General features: G+C 41.2%; 1 protein-coding gene across 1 annotated transcript in view; it reads right to left on the reverse strand.

Moving 5' to 3' along the window:
* rest (RE1-silencing transcription factor) overlaps positions 1–18,917 on the reverse strand; it is a 35,721-nt gene that overhangs the window by 12,649 nt on the left and 4,155 nt on the right. The window contains exons 2-3 of the mRNA XM_060840488.1: positions 17,134–18,005; positions 1,658–1,741 (exon numbers count right to left, since the gene is read on the reverse strand). Of these exons, the coding sequence (XP_060696471.1) occupies positions 1,658–1,741; positions 17,134–17,995 (946 nt within the window). The 5' untranslated portion in view covers positions 17,996–18,005. The remainder of the gene's footprint in view (positions 1–1,657; positions 1,742–17,133; positions 18,006–18,917) is intronic.

The raw sequence follows: 18,917 nt of genomic DNA on the forward strand, positions 1-18,917 counted from the left end.
TTCTTTTTCCTCAGGGTGAATCTCTTGTGTCTCCTGAATTACTCCCAGAAACCTGTGCCATTACCATTTCCTGCTATGATTGTGTGACTAAGTAATAATCAACTCAGTGATGTATTCCAAATACAAAACTACAGTTGTGAGAATATTTGAAAAGGAGTTGCATCCTTTTAAACATACAAAAACAGAATTTGCATTAATGAACTTGTATATGTATAGACAAGGTCACTGAACACCATTCATTTAATTTTATGGCTAAGAGTAAGTAAGTCAATTTCTGAACAAAATCAATATAAATGGTACATATGCTGAATTATGTTACGAAATAGATACATACATATGATACAATAGATGTAATACATATTTTTAAAATAGTCAAGTGTGCTGGTTAAAAGCACTGCAAAATGAAGCTCAAGTTAGTAGACACAGGATTCATTTTGTGACATGTCAGCTGTTCCTACGTGAGGCACTTCAACTGACCCAAGCACCATTCAGTTTTGGAGGGCAAAAAATAATCATCAGCCTCATCAGAATCTAAACCGAAAACATAAAAGACAGAACAGGCCTCATCTAAAACAGCTTCTAGGGTTGAAATGCATATTGTCAAGGATTATACTGAGTAAACATGTAAACGTTTACTATCTGTAAAAGTAATCACTGAGAAATACAAACAACCTTATTAAAAATAACTCCAGATTCAAGTGTAACAGAAACAGTTGGAACAGGCTGACCGCTATATCCACGAGCCCGGTTTCAGTTACCCACAATTTACCACAACCTGAACATATTACAGGGAACGTTCCAGAATCAGGGGTCTGCCAGGAATGTAAATTTCCCATTTAAATGAATGGGTTCATGACTATCCGTGGTTTGTCTTGGAAAGTATGCCCCATGGGTACAGCGGGGGGACTATTGTGTAGTAAACTTTATTTTAACTGGCACATTATCAATCAGCACTCTTAACAAACCTGCAAAAAAAACCACCCAAATGCCGCAATCTACTATGATGTCCAAGTATTTGCTATAGAGTATAACAGTGAAGTATATACCTACTGCATTAAGTTTCTATTACTCATTGTATGTTTTTACATTGACGTTAGGAGGCATATTGATTTTTTGCGCAGATTTTTTGAGGGATGTTGATGGCCTGAAGCTTTGCTTGGTCAGAGTTTACTGCGGTTATGCATACCTCTTGATTATCTAGAACATTTGATTAAGTGGCACAATCCTAGTGTCATAGATGCAAGTTAATAAGTTTACAGTACTAATTACTCATTCTTAGCCCAAGATGGTGTTGTTTAGCTTTTTCTTGTAAAATGTTGACAGCAACTTTGATAAACTGAGTGGCTTTCTAGGCCATTTCAAAGCAGTTAAGAGACAACCACACAAACGAGAGACTAGTCAGAGATGAGCTCCACCGGACAACAATATCAGATTACCTTCCTTAACAGGCATGAATGTACCTGCTACAACTGATAATTTTTACTGATACCAGCCTGAACACCTTTTTAAAAAATGAATTCAAATTCTGAAGCTGCTACGGCAATATTTAAACTACCTAGATTGGTAGCTCCTTCAACAAAGATACTATATCATGTATCAATTCACATCATCTGGAATTACTACAAAACATGGCTCACACACCACTAATTATACTAACCTGAATGCGTACGCATGTGTCTGGTCAGATGAGTTTTCTGAGAACTTGAGTAAGGACACTGTGGACACTTATAAGGTTGTTCACCTGTAAAACAAGTGCACTGACATTAAAAGGAGGATGCAACTCCACTTAAAGAAGTTGAAAACTTTACACAGAAGTACACAAAACGTATCCTGTAAATTTCAGCAATTGAACACTGAGGGCTTTGACAATTTGTTTCTATTTGGTTTATATTTCTCACACTGTAGGACTGTATGGGCCTGAAAGTTTGGAAAATGCAGCTTCTGGTGTGGCTGCCACTTGGTTGACAAAACACCAAATTTGAATACCAAGATCATATCAACAATTTAGGGTAAATAGAAAATGAGAATATGGATTTAATGTTTATCAATATGCTTTTGAGGCTCCAATTCAGCATAATGGAGATTTTAAAAATTAAGGCTTCCCTCCTTATACAAACAGAACCCTCTGAAGCAGGTATTGTTTCATCAGGATGACATAACATTGCTTTGTGTCTCACATACCAACATAGTTAGCTTGGTATTTCCAGATATGATGATTCAGATTATCACACTTAGTTTTCAGAGTTCTCTTCTAAAATTCTATGATACAACTACAGTCATCTACTACCAAACACAGCAAATTTTCACAATTGAAAGAACTGCTGATGCTGCAAATCAGAAGCAAAAACAGTGGTTGCTGGAAAAGCTCAGCAGGTCTGGCAACATCTGTGAACAGAAATCAAAGTTATGTTTCGGATTTGGTGACCTTTCTTCAGAACTTTCACAACCTTAGGACCTCCCAACAAAACTTCTCAGCCAATGAAAAACTTGAGAAGTTCAGTCACTTTTCTAATGTGGTTCCAAAAACAAAGATCCGAGAACCTCTTTTGCTGATAATATATTAAGGATAAATATTGTTTAGGACAACAGTGAACTCTTCACTGAAACAGCGCCTTGGGTCCTAATTAATAAAACTCATTAGTGAACTTTACTAAAACCTTCTAAATATGTCTTCTCAATTTTTCATTCCTACTCTACCAATACTACATCATAATTTTCTGCAAAATCCATCAGCCCATACATCCAAACAGACAACAGACAGTTCTTAAAGGCTTACAGTGTCAAATTGATTACGTTACCAATGGTACCTTAAGGCAGATTTTGAGAGTAAATACATCAAAAACTGTTTCAAATTGGCAAAACAGGATTTTGGTTTTTTTTTGAGATGTTGGGGAATGCAAGTAATTAGCACATAGCTCTATCACATTTAATTAACCCATTTAAATTCCTCCAAAGATAAAAAGGGTAATTGTGATTTTCTCACAACCTGACGTGAGGCGAAATTTGCCAGAAAGAAAACTTTTAATTTGGGCAGGGCAAACACAATCAGGGATTAAACAATAAACAGAAGATATGAGACAATTAGCATACTGAATGCTTATCTTTACTGTATGAACTATAGAATACAAAAGCAGAGAAGCAAGAACTACATAAAACACTGGTTAGGTCATAGCTGAAATAGTGCACAGGTCGCTGGTCACCACATTACAGGAAAGATATCATTCTCAATGATCAAGAAAACCCAAGCAATGGCTGGCTTGAAGCACACTGCACCTACACCCATCACTAAAATATGGTCCCTAAATTGATCATAGATTAGTTCTGACAAATATGCATAATTTGACTTAATTTCCTAAATTATGAAAATTTTCAATACCTTGAAGGCTCCTTCCTAAAGGGCAAATCAATCTACAGTAATTGCTTCCCAATAGCAGTGGATGGATTTCTATGCCAGCTGTGCTGCAGCTTTTCAAGAAGCAATCACAAATGTTAGGACAAGATCCTATGGGTGAATCACTTAAGACTAAGATGAGAAGAAATGTCTTAATTTCTAATTAGTTTCAATAAATCGACACCTCATTTTAAAAGGTACTTAGCTGACCAGACCATGAGGTTATAGATCGTGGTTGAATTTGTTTCTATTGTAGCTGACAATCCACAATTCCTCATGGAAAGTTTTGACCTACTACATCCAAGCTGAACTAATTCCATTTAACACAGTTGTAGTGTCATAAAAGATGTGAAAATTGTCTTCAGTGTGTGTGTAAATTGGACTTAAAGGCTATGCAATGCTCACTCTTGCCAACACTGTCAATGTCTTTGCAACAGATGAGGTCAAACTCAAGTAATTTTCATCCCTCTCCACTTTTGTTGGCACAACCTGCCTCAGGCCTGTTCTGGCACTATTTCTTTGAGGACTTAGTCAGCTCAATGAGCAGTAGTGCTACTCAACCATCCTTTGTGACAGATACTGAAGCTGTCCATCATGACTACATCCTTGTGGCCTCCATGTTCCTTCCAAGCAGTAAAAAAACAATACTGATAGAATGTCGCAATTGATAGTTACCGGGAGATCTCCGTCCTCATATTTGATTGATTTAAATCGTCCTGTAGTCTGGAATTATCAGAAACATGGAAACTAGCAGAAGTAGCCATTCAGCTGCTTCAGCCTTCTCCACTATTCAATATAATCATTGCTAATCCTCTTATTTCAATGTCAAATTCCTGCTTTCACCCCATACCCATTAATGCCTTTAAAATCTAAAATTTTTATCACTTTCTTGAAATATATTCAGTGACTTAGCCTCCACAGCCTCTGTGGTAGAGAATTCCACAGGTTGACCACCCTGACTGAAGAAATGTTTCCTCAATTCAGTCTTAAAGGCTTGCACTGTACTCTCAGACTTAGACTCCTATTTCTAGAATCCCTAAACAGGGAAAACATCCTCCATGCATCTAGTCCATCCAGCTCCAACTGAAAAATGTGAAATCCATTCAGATCCCCTTCTATCTTTCTAAATTCTAGAAAATATAAACTCACTCAAACTAATCTCTCCTCATAGGACAATATTGCTGCTCCTGGCATCAGCCTAGTGAACCTCCACTGCACTCAGTCTATGGCAAGTGTATCCTAAGATAGGAAGACAAAAACTACATGCAATACTCCAGGTAAGGTCCCACCAAGGTGCTCTGAAACTGCAGTTTACTTCTGAACTCAAATCCTCTTGCAATGAAGACCAATACACCACTTTTTTTCCCAATTGCTTGCTGCATCTCCCAGTCTATTGTATTTTCAATGACTGGTATACAAGGACACCCAGGTATCTTTGTACATCCACATTTCCCAATATATCACTATTTAAATAACACTCGTCCATGTTTTTCACACAAAAGTGCATAATTTTACATTCAATCACTTTGCATCTGCCATTTCTTTGCCGCTCAACTTGTCTAAATCACCTTGAAGCCTGCTTGCATCCTAACTCTCAATCCCACCCGGTTTTGTGTCATCACCAAATCTGAAAATATTGAACTGGTTCCCTCATCCCAGTTACTTTTATTTGTCATGAATAGCTGATGCTCAAACACTGATCCTTGTAGTTCTACACTTGTCACTGTTTGCCAACTTGAAAAGAAAAAGTAATTCCCACTGGTCTTTCTATCAACCAATTCTCAATTTAGGCCAATGCATTACCCACATTCCACGAGTTTTATTTTTGAATACGGACCTCCTATCAAAAGCCTTCTAAAATTCTAAATGCACCACATCTACAATTTCTCCCTCATCTATTCTGCTAATTACATAACATACGCAGATTTGTTAAGCATTAATCCCTTTTCATAAACCCATGTTAGCTTTGTCCAATCCTGTTAATGCTTTCCAGTGTTGTTATCCCAACATTTATAATGGACTCTAGCATTTTGCCTACTGATATTAGGCTTACTGGTCTATAATTCTATTCTGTTCTTAATGTTGAGGACTATAGAGACAGCAGAAAATGACATACAAGGCATGGTAATAGGGCAATCTGAAACACTGACATTGGCAAGAAGGCATGAATCTGAAAGTATGATTAATTCACAAAGACAGATTTCCCAATTTGGCCTAAGATCCAGTTACTACTGAAAAAGACATTCAGGATTGACTAAATTAGTATTTCCAATGCCCAATTTATTGGTCTATGATCTGCTAAGTATATTTTTATTTGACTTTGTCATTGGTGATTTCCTACAATCAACTTCTTAGGTCATTTCAGAAAAGAGTTAAAAGTCAACCATATTGCTGTGGATCTTAAATCACGTGCAAGTCAGATGAGATAAAGATTAGAGACAAACAAATTGCAGATGCTGGAATTCAAGGTAGACAAGCAGAACTGAAGATGGATTGCACCCGAAACATCAACTTCTCCATCTCCTGATGCTACCTGGTTTGCTGTGTTCTTCCAGCTTCCTGCTTGTCTAGACGAGATAAAGATGGCAGATTTCTTGCTTCTTCAACAACCCCCCATAATCAAATACCTTTAAACCAAAAGTTCCTGATGTCATCGCAAGAGCAATAATTTTCTGTTGGCAAATTAGTTCAGTATGTTTAATGGACATTTCAGTGCTCTGGATGCTCAGTGCTCATATCCTCCCAATTCTAAGTTAAGCACTGCGTGGGTTCAACTCCCAATTTCGGGGATTTAAACACCATAACCTAACTAGACAATATTATTAAGCTTCACCAACTAAGTGGTAGCCTGCTTACTGGAGCTCAGTTTGGATTTCATTATTCTAGGCCTCATTGTAGCTTCATCAAAAATAAATAGTCAGGACCTCAGTGTAGACCAAGGGAAACGGTTGCCAAAGGTAGAAGGATCAAGACCTAGAGGACACTAAATTTAAGATAATTGGCAAAAGCAGAAATATGAAGCTTTTTTTTCTTGCAGTGTAAGACTAGAATCTAGAATCAATCTCATAAGAATGTGTTGTAGGGAGATGCATTTTCATCTTTCAAAAAAAGGAATTGGATCATTACCTGAACATTTTTAAAAATGCAGGGCTATGGGGAAAAAAAAATAGCACTAAGTAATTTTCTCTTTCAGAAAGTAGCACCAGATATGACAGGCCAAATGGCATTCCTCTTTGTTAGAATCACTTTGATTCTAAAGATAATTAATTAATGAACCAGACACATTTTAAATACAAACAAATTTATGATGACCATAAAGTCTAGCCTTTCATTCCATTCTTTTTTATTCCATTCCATTTCAATGTCATAGCAGGAGCAGAAGTCAGGGCCTTTGAACTGCTATCGGAATAACATAACTGTGATGCTACTATTCCCTCAATGTAAAACACTGATTGAGATCATAGACTCTTAGAAGTGTCTATGACCCTAGAGTGTGGAAACAGGCCCTTTGGTCCAACAAGTCCACACCGACCCTCCAAAGAGTAACCCACCCAGACCCATTCCCCTACCCTATTACTCTACATTTATCCCGATTAACGCACTTAACCTACATGTCCTTGAACACTATGGACAATTTAGCATGGTCAAACCACCTAACTGGCATATCTTTGGACTGCGGGAGGAAACCAGAACACGCGGAGGAAAGCCACGCTCATATGGGGAGAATGTCTCTGTGTGGAGTTTGCACAGTCACAGGAGGCTGGAATCAAATCCAGGTGCCTGGTGCTGTGAGGCAGCAGTGCTAACTACTTAGTCACCATGCCGTCCCTGTGAAGGCATGAAACAAATGATCAAGATTTTGATCAATGCGTTTCTCATCTCATAGCTCTACGTTAAAGAAAGATCTGCTACCAATTTCAGCTCAACTGTAGTCTCCTACAACTAGCATTTTGTGAGTTTAGCACATCAAAGGCAAAGGCACTCTGAAGTGAAACATTTTGTTTTAATAATTCTGATTCTCAATGTGTCATTTTCAGCATATTGACCTTTTAACAATGGAACTTCTGTTTTAATGCAATACTATTGAAGTGAGTATCTCCTACAATATTCTTTTGAACTGTTTTCTGGCCTTTGACTGAAAGGGAAAACAGGAAATTGAACAAAGTTAAGCCTTCTGGTAGTCACTTCAAGACCTCAGTAGAACTGATCTCATTTAATCACAACTAAGGAACTAAACACCCAAATCCTTTTACAGGTCTCAACTTGATGCTGACACAAGGGATTTGCCTTGTTTGAGCTTTCAGAGTCTCAAGTTTCATCATCTTTGCATTCAACTGCACACATACCAAAGGAAATCCAATCAATCAGTTTTTCTCCCCCTTATATTCCACCTGTGCAAAGTATATGAATTGCACAGAACTGTCACTTAGTGGACATTCAGCTAAGTAACCCAGATAGACATCAATGTAGTACTCAGAGTTGTGTCTCTAGTCTGCAGGACTGGCACTGTGTGACATAGTGGTGGCATCCTAACTTGAGAGCAAAGGAAAATGCAGTCATAATACAGCCAAACAGATAAATCAGCAACCTGTAAGACCTTCCAAAATATACGACAGCTAAGGGTTAGCATTGCTGCCTCACACCACCAGGCATTCAAGTTCGATTCTAGCCTTTGGCGACGGTGTGGAGTTTGCGCTTTCTCCAAGTGTGTGCGTGGCTCTTCCCCTCACCACCCACCCACCCCGAGTGCTCCAGTTTCCTCCCACAGCCCAAAGGTGTGCCGGTTAGGCGAAGTGGCCATGCTAAATTGCCTGTAATGTTCAGAATGTGGAGGATGGGTGCATTAATTAGGGGTGAGTGTAGGAGAATGGGTTTGGGTGGGTTACTCTTCAGAGAGTCAGTGTGGACTTGTTGGGCCAAATGGTCTGTTTCCACACAGTAGGAATTCTAAGAGAGGAGAAATTCCATTTTAGCCATATGATGGGGAAAAAAAAATGAAATCCCTCCCATTACTATCCATAGCTAGAGACTACAATATGCATATCAAAGTGTGTTGCCACAACAACTCACTCTCTAATTAATCTGTAACACACTTCAGTCTGCACTCACTGAAGTTGACTGATCTTAAAATCCTTCTCATTCGGAACTGGAACATTACTAATAAGCCAGAAATTTCTTGGTCAGAGTATCCTGTTAGACGTCAATATAGCATTTAAAGCATATTCCAGTTTCCATATGTCAGAACTGTCTGGAATGGAGCTTGAATAATTCACCCTAAATGAATAACAAAATAATTCTTCAGGGTGGTCTCCTAGGCCTCACCATCTTCAGTTTCTTTATCAATATCCTCCTTTCCACCATAAAGTCAGAAATGGGTATGTTCATTGATGACTACACAATATCAAGAACCATTTGTGACTCCTCAGATACTGAAGCAGCCTGCCTATATGCGGGGAGAAAGTGAGGACTGCAGATGCTGGATATCAGAGCTGAAAATGTGTTGCTGGAAAAGCGCAGCAGGTCAGGCAGCATCCAAAGAGCAGGAGAATCGACGTTTCAGGCATGAGCCCTTCTTCAGGAATGAGGAAAATGTGTCCAGCAGGCTAAGATAAAAGATAGGGAGGAGAGACTTGGGGGAGGGGCATTGGAAATGCGATAGGTGGAAGGAGGTCAAGGTGAGGGTGATAGGCCGGAGTGGGGTTGGGGACAGAGAGGTCAGGAAGAAGATTGCAGGTTAGGAAGGCAATGCTGAGTTTGAGGGATTTGATTGAGACAATGTGGGGGGAGGGGAAATGAGGAAACTGGAGAAATCTGAGTTCATCCCTTGTGGTTGGAGGGTTCCAAGGCAGAAGATGAGGCGCTCCTCCTCCAGCTGTCGTGTTGCTATAGTCTGGCGTTGGAGAAGTCCAAGAACCTGCATGTCCTTGGTGGAGTTGGAGGGGGAGTTGAAGTGTTGAGCCACGGGGTGGTTGGGTTGGTTGGTCCGGGTGTCCCAGAGGTGTTCCCTGAAACGTTCTGCAAGTAGGCGGCCTGTCTCCCCAATATAGAGGAATCTTGGAAGGAAGTAAGGGGGGAGGTGTGGGCGCAAGTTTTCCATTTCTTGTGGTTGCAGGGGAAGGTGCCAGGAGTGGAGGTTGGGTTGGTGGGGGGTGTGGACCTGACAAAGGAGTCACAGAGGGAGTGGTCTTTTCGGAACCGGATAGGGGAGGGGAGAGAAATATATCTCTGGTGGTGGGGTCCGTTTGGAGGTGGCGGAAATGACGACAGATGATATGATGTATGTGGAGGTTGGTTAGGTGGTAGGGGAGGACAGTGGGGTTCTGTCTTGGTGGCGATTGGAGGGGCGGGCCTCAAGAGCAGAGGAGCAGGAAGTGGAGGAGATGTGGTGGAGGGCATTGTCGATCACGTCTGGGGGTAAATTGTGGTCTTTGAAGGAGGAGGCCATTTGGGTTGTACGGTATTGGAACTGGTCCTCCTGGGAGCAGATGCGGCAGAGCCAAAGGAATTGGGACTATAGGATGGCAGGGTGGGAGGAGGTGTAGTCTAGGTAGCTGTGGGAGTCGGTCGGTTTGTATTAAATGTCCCATATGCGGGACACCACTCAGGTTTGGGCAGATAACTGGCAACCAACATTCACTCTGTGCGACTATCAGGTGATGATCATCTCCAACATGAACGCATCTAACTATTTAATCGTGCCCTTTGACGATCAATGATGGCATTATCATCACAGTACCCATAAAGGTAGGTCAGATGCTGGCAATTTTTTGACTAGTAACTTAACTCCTGTTTTCCCAAAGTCTGCCCATCATGTATAAAGGCCATGTTAGGAATGTAATGGAATATCATCCACTTACATGGATGATTGCAGCTCCAACATACTTAACAACCTTGATACCATCCAGGACCAAGGAGCTTGATTGACACCACATCCACACCTTCAATATTCACTCCCTTCACCAACTAGCTACAGTGGCAGCAATTTATGCCATCTACAGGATTCACTGTAGCACTTCACGAAGGCTCCTTGAACAGCATCTTGCACGTTTGTGACTCAGCAGCTAAACAATGGCAGATGAATGGGAACACTCCAGCCACTTGCAAGTTTACTTCCCAGTCACACAATATCATATCATAGAGATGTACAGCATGGAAACAGGCCCTTCGGTGCAACCCATCCATGGATGACCAGATATCTCAACCCAATCTAGTCCCACCTGCCAGCGCCCGGGCCATATCCCTCCAAACCCTTCCTAATCATATACCCATCCAAATGCCTCTTAAATGTTGCAATTGTACCAGCCTCCACCACATCCTCTGGCAGCTCATTCCATACAGGTACCACCCTCTGCGTGAAACTGTTGCTCCTTAGATCTCTTATCTCTTTCCCCTCTCACCCTAAACCTATGCCCTCGGGTTCTGCACTCCCCGACCCCAGGGAAAAGATTTGGACTATTTATCCTATCCATGCCCCTCAATTTTGTAAACCTCTGTAAGGTCACCCCTCAGCCTCCGATGCTCCAGGGAAAACAGCCCCAGCCTGTTCAGCCTCTCCCAGTAGCTCAACTCTGGTAACATCCTTGTAAATCTTTTCTGAACCCTTTCAAGTTTTACAACATCTTTCCGATAGGAAGGAGACCAGAATTGCACGCAATATTCCAACAGTGGCCTAACCAATGTCCTGTCTTGGAATTACATCACCATTCCTTCATTGTCACGGAGTTAAAACCTCGGCATACTCTTATGAGCATTTTGGGGGCTCCTCTCTCCCTATGACTGCACCAATTCAAAAATTATTTTGGCTTAGGGTATCTTTGCCATATATTCCTTCACTTCTTCAACAGCATTTATATTATTTCTACTCAATCTAACTATCAGACCAAACATTTGGTCATCACCTTTCAACAACTGGTGTGTGTCATTTTTTATTTTCTTAGGAGAAGTGTGCTAGATACTTAATCTATGTTTAATGCACCATGAAATACAATTTGCTGCTGCTTTTGTACTTCACCCAAATCTGGGTTGTATTATATTGTCTTTAGTGAAAGGGATTGTGGTGCAATAAAATAAATTGGCTCTATTTGGATGCAATGAGCACAATAATTACATTAACAATTTCTAATTGGTTAGCCCAGGTCATTAATCATCTGTTAATAAATAAAAACAAAATGCACCACTCTTATTAAGAATAAATATTTCAAGTAGGTGTTTAAAAATATATTTTGAATGCTGCCTGGTTTCACTGGGTCATGAAAAAATATTTAGAGCAAAGTGCAGTGTAGCTGGGTAAGTGAGACTTTATATTTGGGTGGTTGTTTTACCCAAAATACTATTCAGGTACTGTCTCCCACTTGTCCGCCTTCTCTAACCAAAAAAAAAGGTTCTGCGTGCCAATTGGGAAGGTAACTGGTTTCTTTTTTTTTCATTTTTCAGTAGTCTCATTGGGAATTTAGAATAGTGGGAATGGGTGTTAGGGCAGTTGAATGTTCCTCCTGCAGAATGTGGGAGGTAAGGGTCACCAGTAGTGTCCCTGCTGATTGCATCTGTGGGAAGCGCACACAACTCCAGCTCCTTAAAAATCGCGTTAGGGAGCTGGAGCTGAATAACGTTGGATCATTCGGCAGGCAAAAGGGGTTATTCAGAGGAGTTACAGGGAGGTCGTCACACCTCAGATAAAAGAAGAAGGTGGATGGGTAGTGCAGGGATCAGAGAGGGTACCAGAGAGGGGTAGGGGTTTGATAATGCTCCTCAGGTGGGTTTAAACTAATTCAACAGGGGGATGGGAACCGAAATTGTAATTTAAGTATGCGGGAGGTTGACAGTAGTGAAGTCAGAACTAAGATTTCACGATCGCAAGAAGACACTGGCAAGCAAAAAGTTGGTTTGAAGTGTGTCAACTTCAACGTCAGGAGCATCCGAAATAAGGTGGGTGAACTTGCAGCACGGGTTGATACCAGGGATTTTGTTGTTGTGGCCTCTAATACACACATGGGTAGAGCAGGGACAGGAATGGTTATTGTAGGTTCCAGGATTTACATGTTTCAGTAAGAACAGAGAAAAAGGTAAAAGAGGGGGTGGTATGACACTGTTAGTCAAGAACAGTATTACTGTCGCAGAAAAGACGTTTGAAGACTCATCAACTCAGGTAGTATGGGCTGAGATTAGAAACAGGAAAGGAGAGGTTACCCTGTTGGGAGTGTTCTATAGGCCTCCAAATCGTTCCACAGATGGAGAGGATTGGATAGCAAAGACGATCCTCGATGGGAGCGGGATTGACAGGGTAGTTGTTATGGGGGACTTTACCTTTCCAAATATGAACTTGGAATACTATAGTTCAAGTACTTTAGATGGGTCAGTTTTTGTCCAATGCGTGCAGGAAGGTTTCCTGACACAATATGTAGACAGGCCAACAAGGGGAGAGGCCACATTAGATTTGGTACTGGATAATGAACCTGGCCAAATATTAGATTTGGAGGTTGGTGAGCACTTTGATGATAGCGACCACAACTCAGTTATATTTACTTTACTGATAGAAAGGAATAGGTATATACTGCAGGGCAAAAGTTATAGCTGGGGGAAAGGCAATGACGATGCAATTAGGCAAGATTTAGGATCCATAGGATGGGGAAGGAAACTACAGGGCATGGGCACAATTGAAATATGGAGCTTATTCAAGGACAGCTACTGTGGGTGCTTGATAAGTATGTACCAGTCAGGCAGGGAGGAAGTTGTCGAGTGCAGGAGGCATGGTTTTATAAGAAAGTTGAATCTCTCGCCAAGAGGAAGGAGGCGGCTTATACTAGGATGAAACGTGAAGGCTCAGATAGGATTCTTGGGAGTTACAAGTTAGCCAGGAAAGATCTAGCGAGAGAGCTAAGAAGAGCCAGGAGGGAACATGAGAAGTCATTGGCGGATAGGATCAAGGAAAACTCTCAGGCTTTCTATCAATATATCAGGAATAAAAGAATGACTAGAGTAAGATTACGGCCAATCGGTCATAGTAGTGGGATGTTATGCGTGGAGTCAGAGGACATAGGGAAAGCGCTAAATGAATACTTTTTGTCAGTATTCACACTAGAAAAAGACAACGTGGTCGAGGAGAATACTGAGAGACAGACTACTAGACTAGATGAGGTTCAAGTGCATAAGGAGGAAGTTTTAGCAATTCTGGAAAGTGTAAAAATAGATAAATCCCCCTGGGCGGGATGAGATCTATCCTAGCATTCTCTGGGAGGCCAGGGAGGGACTGCCGAGCCTTTGGCTTTGATCTTGATGTAGTCATCGTCCACAGGAATAGTACCAGAAGGCTGCAGGATAGCAAATGTTGTTCCCTTGTTCAAGAAAGGGAGTACAGACAACCCTGATAATAATAGACTACTGAACCTTACTTCGACTGTGTGTAAAGTTTTGGAAAAGGTTATAAGAGATAGGATTTATAATCATCTTGAAAGGAATATGTTCGTTAGGGATGGTCAACAAGGTTTTGTGATGGGTAGGTCATGCCTCACAAACCTTGAGTTCTTTGAGAAGGTGACCAAACAGATGGATGACGGGAAAGCGGCTGATGTGATGTATATGGATTTCAGCAAGGGGTTTGATAAGGTTCCCCAAGGTAGGCTACTGCACAAAATACAGAGACATGGGACTGAGGGTGATTTAGTGGTTTGGATCAGAAATTGGCAAGCTGAAAGACAGAGCCTGGTGGTTGATTGGAAATATTCATCCTGGAGGAGAAAGTGAGGACTGCAGATGCTGGAGAACAGAGCTGAAAATGTGTTGCTGGAAAAGCGCAGTAGGTTAGGCAGCATCCAAGGAGCAGGAGAGTCGACGTTTCGGGCATGAGCCCTTCTTCAGGATTCCTGAAGAAGCATGCCAGAAACATCGACTTTCCTGCTCCTTGGATGCTGCCTGACCTGCTGCGCTTTTCCAGCAACACATTTTCAGCAATATTCATAGTGGGGTACTGCAATAAACTGTTTTAGGTCCACTGTGGTTTGTCATTTTTTATAAATGATCTGGATAAGGGTATAGAAGGCTGGGTTAGTAAATTTGTGGATGACACCAAGGGCGATAGGGCTGTGGATATTGATGAAGGATGCTGTAGGTTACAGGGAGACATAGATAAGCTGCAGAGCTGGGCTGAGAGGTGGCAAACAGAGTTAAATGCGGAAAAGTATGACTCACTTTGGAAGGAGTAACAAGAATGCAGAGTACTGGGCTAATGGTAAGATTCGTGGTAGTGTAGATGAGCAGAGAGATCTCGGTGTCCAGGTGCATAGATCCTTGAAAGGTTGCCATCTAGGGTTTAGGATTGTTAAGAAGGCATACGGTGTGTTAGCTTTTATTGGTAGAGGGATTGAGTTTCAGAACCATGGGATCATGCTGCTGCTGTACAATACTCTGGTACAGCCACATTTGGAATATTGCGTACAGTTCTGGTCATCGCATTATAGGAAGGATGTGGAAGCTTTGGAAAAGGTTCAGAGGAGATTTACTAGGATGTTGCCTGGTATAAAGGAAGGTACGAAGAAAGGCTGAGGGACCTGAAGCTGTTTTCATTAGAGAGAAGGTTGAGAGGTGACATATAAGATAATCACATGGTTAGATAGGTTGGACAGTGAGACTCTTTTTCCTCTAAATGGTGATGGCTAGCATAAGGGAACACAGCTTTAAGTTGAAGGTGATAGATATAGGACAGGTTCGGAGGTAGTTTCTTTAGTCAGTAGTAGGGGCATGGAATGCACTGCCTGAAACAGCAGTAGGTTTGCCAATTTTAAGGGCATTTAAATGGTCATTGGCTAGGCATATGGATGAGGATGGAATTGTGTAGGTTAGATGGGCTTCAGATTGGTTCCACAATTTGAAGCAAGACCAAGTGCCTAAGGGTCTGTACTGCGCTGTAATGGTCTACGTTTTATGTTCTAGCTGTCAAGCAGAAGTGTGGAAAACTATTTCAACTATGCATAATTTCACTTGCTGAGTTAACGTTCTGATCCACAGAAGGTTATGAGTCATATTACTTTTCATGAAATGATAAATCACTGGAACCAACATCACTAACAGAAAAAACCATTGGCAAGATTGCTCTTGAAAAGTAAGACTACAACATTCATTATTCAACTATGGGCATTACTTCATCAATATACACAGTGGTTCAACATTTAATTTACTCATACTTGTATGCAGATTGGATTAGATTCCCTACAGTGTGGAAACAAGCCCTTCGGCCCAACAAGTCCACACCAACCCTCCGGAGAGTAACCCACCCAGACCCATTTCACTCTGACTAATGCACCTAACACTACGGGCAATTTAGAATGACCAATTCACCCGAGCTGCACATCTTTGGACTGTGGGAGGAAACCAGAGCACCCGGAGAAAACCCACGCAGACATGGGGAGAATGTGCAAACTCCACTTGAACCTGGGTCCTTGGTGCTGTGAGGCAGCAGTACTAACCACTGAGCCACTGTGCTGCCACAGATTTGAAGAGCCCTCCAACATGCAAAAATTTAATTTCATTCCATTTAGCACTAACATCAAGGCAACAGTTTTTAACAGGCTGTAGAAATATCAATCCAGAAGACTTTGTATTGTTATCTTCAAGACAAAACGAAATGTATTCCAGTCACATTTCAAAAATGTCATCAAATCAATGGCAACAAAGTACAACTTTAAAAAGCCTAGTGAAAGACAACTGCAGTATTACTTTGAAACGAGGTCTCATAAACCCTTGCAGGTGAATACAAAATATCCCAAAATGATTTTTACTTCTTGATTTTTTTTATTAAACCTATTTCTTTAAATCAACCTAACCTGAGAGGTTATTACTTCCCAATATTTTCCCTCAACCAACACCTTTAATCAGATTATTTTGTCACTTTTCTCACTGTTGTTTCTATCAACTTGCTGTGTTCAAACGCATGGTGTATTTCATATCAAACAACATCTACGCTTTAAAAGTGATTAGCTGCAAACCACTTTGGGATATTCTGAAGTGCATACAACAGTTTTTTCTTACTTTTATATTCCTCAATATCTTCTGTAAATCATGTAAGAGTTTGATAAAGATTTCAAAGAAATTTATATACGGAAGTTATTCTGCATCATTAATGTGAAGTATGCTGTGTATAGTCATATTTAAGATTTTAAACAAGTAGCTATGTTGCTGCTGCAACACAAAAAGCGGCAATGTACACCAAATCCAGTTTTGTACCCACACATTCTAAATTTTGTCACGAAAAGTTGGTGCAATTTAATCCACCGAACCAGCCCGACTCATTTAGGAACACTCATGTCAAGTATCAGTAAAGAACTTGTGCACGTATTCTAAGCTGAAACTTGAGTTCATTATTAAGTCCTGTCAATGATGCAGACCTTTGAATGAGACATTAAACCCATGTCCCAACTCCTGATGTACAAGATTCTTGGCGCTTATTGAAAAATATGCAGTTCTCCTGGCAACACAACATCCTTTTATTAATCACCTTCAAAAACAAATCATTCATCTCATTTGTTAAGATTTTTGGACTTACAAGTGCACAACCTACACAGTAACTGAGACCTGACGAAGAAACAGTGCTCCAAAAGCTTGCATTTTCAAATAAAGCTGTTGGACTCTTAAATGGTGTCATGTGATTTTCAGATTTGAAACAGAACTAATTGATTCAACAGGATGCCACAAGGGTTATTTAAATACAAATTATTGTTCTGAAAATCCAGCAATGTACTAACGAACCATACCTGTGTGTGTTCGCATATGCTGCACATAATTATTCTTTCTGTCTGAGAAATAAGAGCACTGTGAACAAGTATAAATCTTCCGAGGAAAGTGGTTCCGCAAATGCTTTCTCCAGTGATATTCACTGACCGTAGTGTATGTGCAGATGGTACATTTATAAACTTTCTCGTTCTCCCCAACCTTGTCATGATGTTTTAGATGTGCCAAATAATGATCATATCGGTTTGTATTATATCCACACCTATCACAACGAATGGGACCTTTAGAAATATCAGTTTCTTCAGGAAGAGGATCTGGAACTTTGGATTTTGTTTGCTTTTCTGCATTTTCCTCGACAATAAACTTTTTGGCACTATGTATTTTGATGTGATGCACAAACTCCACCTTGGACTCAGCTTCATACTGGCATGGGCGACAGCGAAATGGTTTTGGTTTTTTTCTCTTGTCAGCCAAGTTCTCCTGATTTACAATTTCTGTTGAATCTGTACCTGAGTCACCAGTGTCTCGAGAAAAACTCTCAGAATTGTCCTTTGTTGCAACACTTGGCAGGGCTTGATCTTCTGCACTTAGACTTTCAGATTGCAAAGCATTATTGACATCAGTTCTCAAATCATCCTCATTGTCAGATAAATTGCTGTCTACCGTTTTCAATTCGGCCATCTGTCTAACCTCGCCATGGTAGTCATAACAGCTTATGTCACCAGTTAATGCAACATTTGCCAACATAACCAGCTGTGGTGCTGCTGTCAAGTCATTCTTGGAAAGATAATTAAGGCCACATATTTCCTCATCTGAAGAAATTCCAACAGTGGAGCGAGAAAACATACTGGTCCCACCAGATTGCTCGAGCACTTGCGCAGCCATCTTCAATTTTCTGTGTACACAATTATTAAATGAATTTTGAATAAATCAGCTACAATAATTAACATCTGACAAGAATGAGGTTTTAATATTTTGCTGCGACAATTCAATTTTGTAATAAGAAACTTGCACAAGAAATTGATGAAGGTCAACTACATTTACTGAGTCAATGACAAATACCTAACTGCTTCATCTTATTACAAAGGAGAGAAAATGGGGCCGTGGAAGGAGAAACAAGTAGCATGGGGAGGTGGAATGAAAGAGAGGGGGCAGGAGATGGGGTGGGTAGGGGAAGACATTGGGAAAAGGGGTGGGAGGCAGGCTTGGGTGGCTGGGAGCGATGGAATAGACAGGAGGCAGAGACTGCTCAGCCTGGAGAAGGGGAAGGATGCGGCAAGGTGTGAAGAGAGTGGGACATGATGGGATGTGTGGAGTTTTGGGGATGGGATGAATCAGCAGGGCACACCGGGGGTAAAGGATTGCAAGTGGAGCTGAGGAATGAGGGAATGGTACAGAGGGGAGAGGTAGGGGGAAAGGAGGGGGAGCAGAGGAGAGGAAAGAGACGGGAAAGGAGGAGGAGCAGAAGAGTGGAAAAAGATGGGAAACAAGGGTTAGAGGAGGAGACAGGAGAGGTAGGCGAGTTCGGGAGGGTCAAGGGCACAGATAAGATGGGGGGGATGGAGGACAGGGGAGCAATGGGGCGAATGGGGATAATTGATAGGTAAGAGTCAAGGGAAGGGACGAATGTAGTCTGGGAGTAATAGTTGGTGAGGGGCAAGGCAGAAGGCAAATGAGTTTTGGGGTGGAAGGGGTTTTGGCCAGCTAGGTCAAGGTTCCAAAAAGTGGGGTGATGGGGTGAAGATGGTTGGAAGTGTGTGAGCAGAGGGGGCAGAGGAGTGAGCGGAAGGTCGGTGGAGAAGGAGAA

Source organism: Hemiscyllium ocellatum, chromosome 2 (assembly GCF_020745735.1).
Source record: "Hemiscyllium ocellatum isolate sHemOce1 chromosome 2, sHemOce1.pat.X.cur, whole genome shotgun sequence".
NCBI lineage: Eukaryota > Metazoa > Chordata > Chondrichthyes > Orectolobiformes > Hemiscylliidae > Hemiscyllium > Hemiscyllium ocellatum.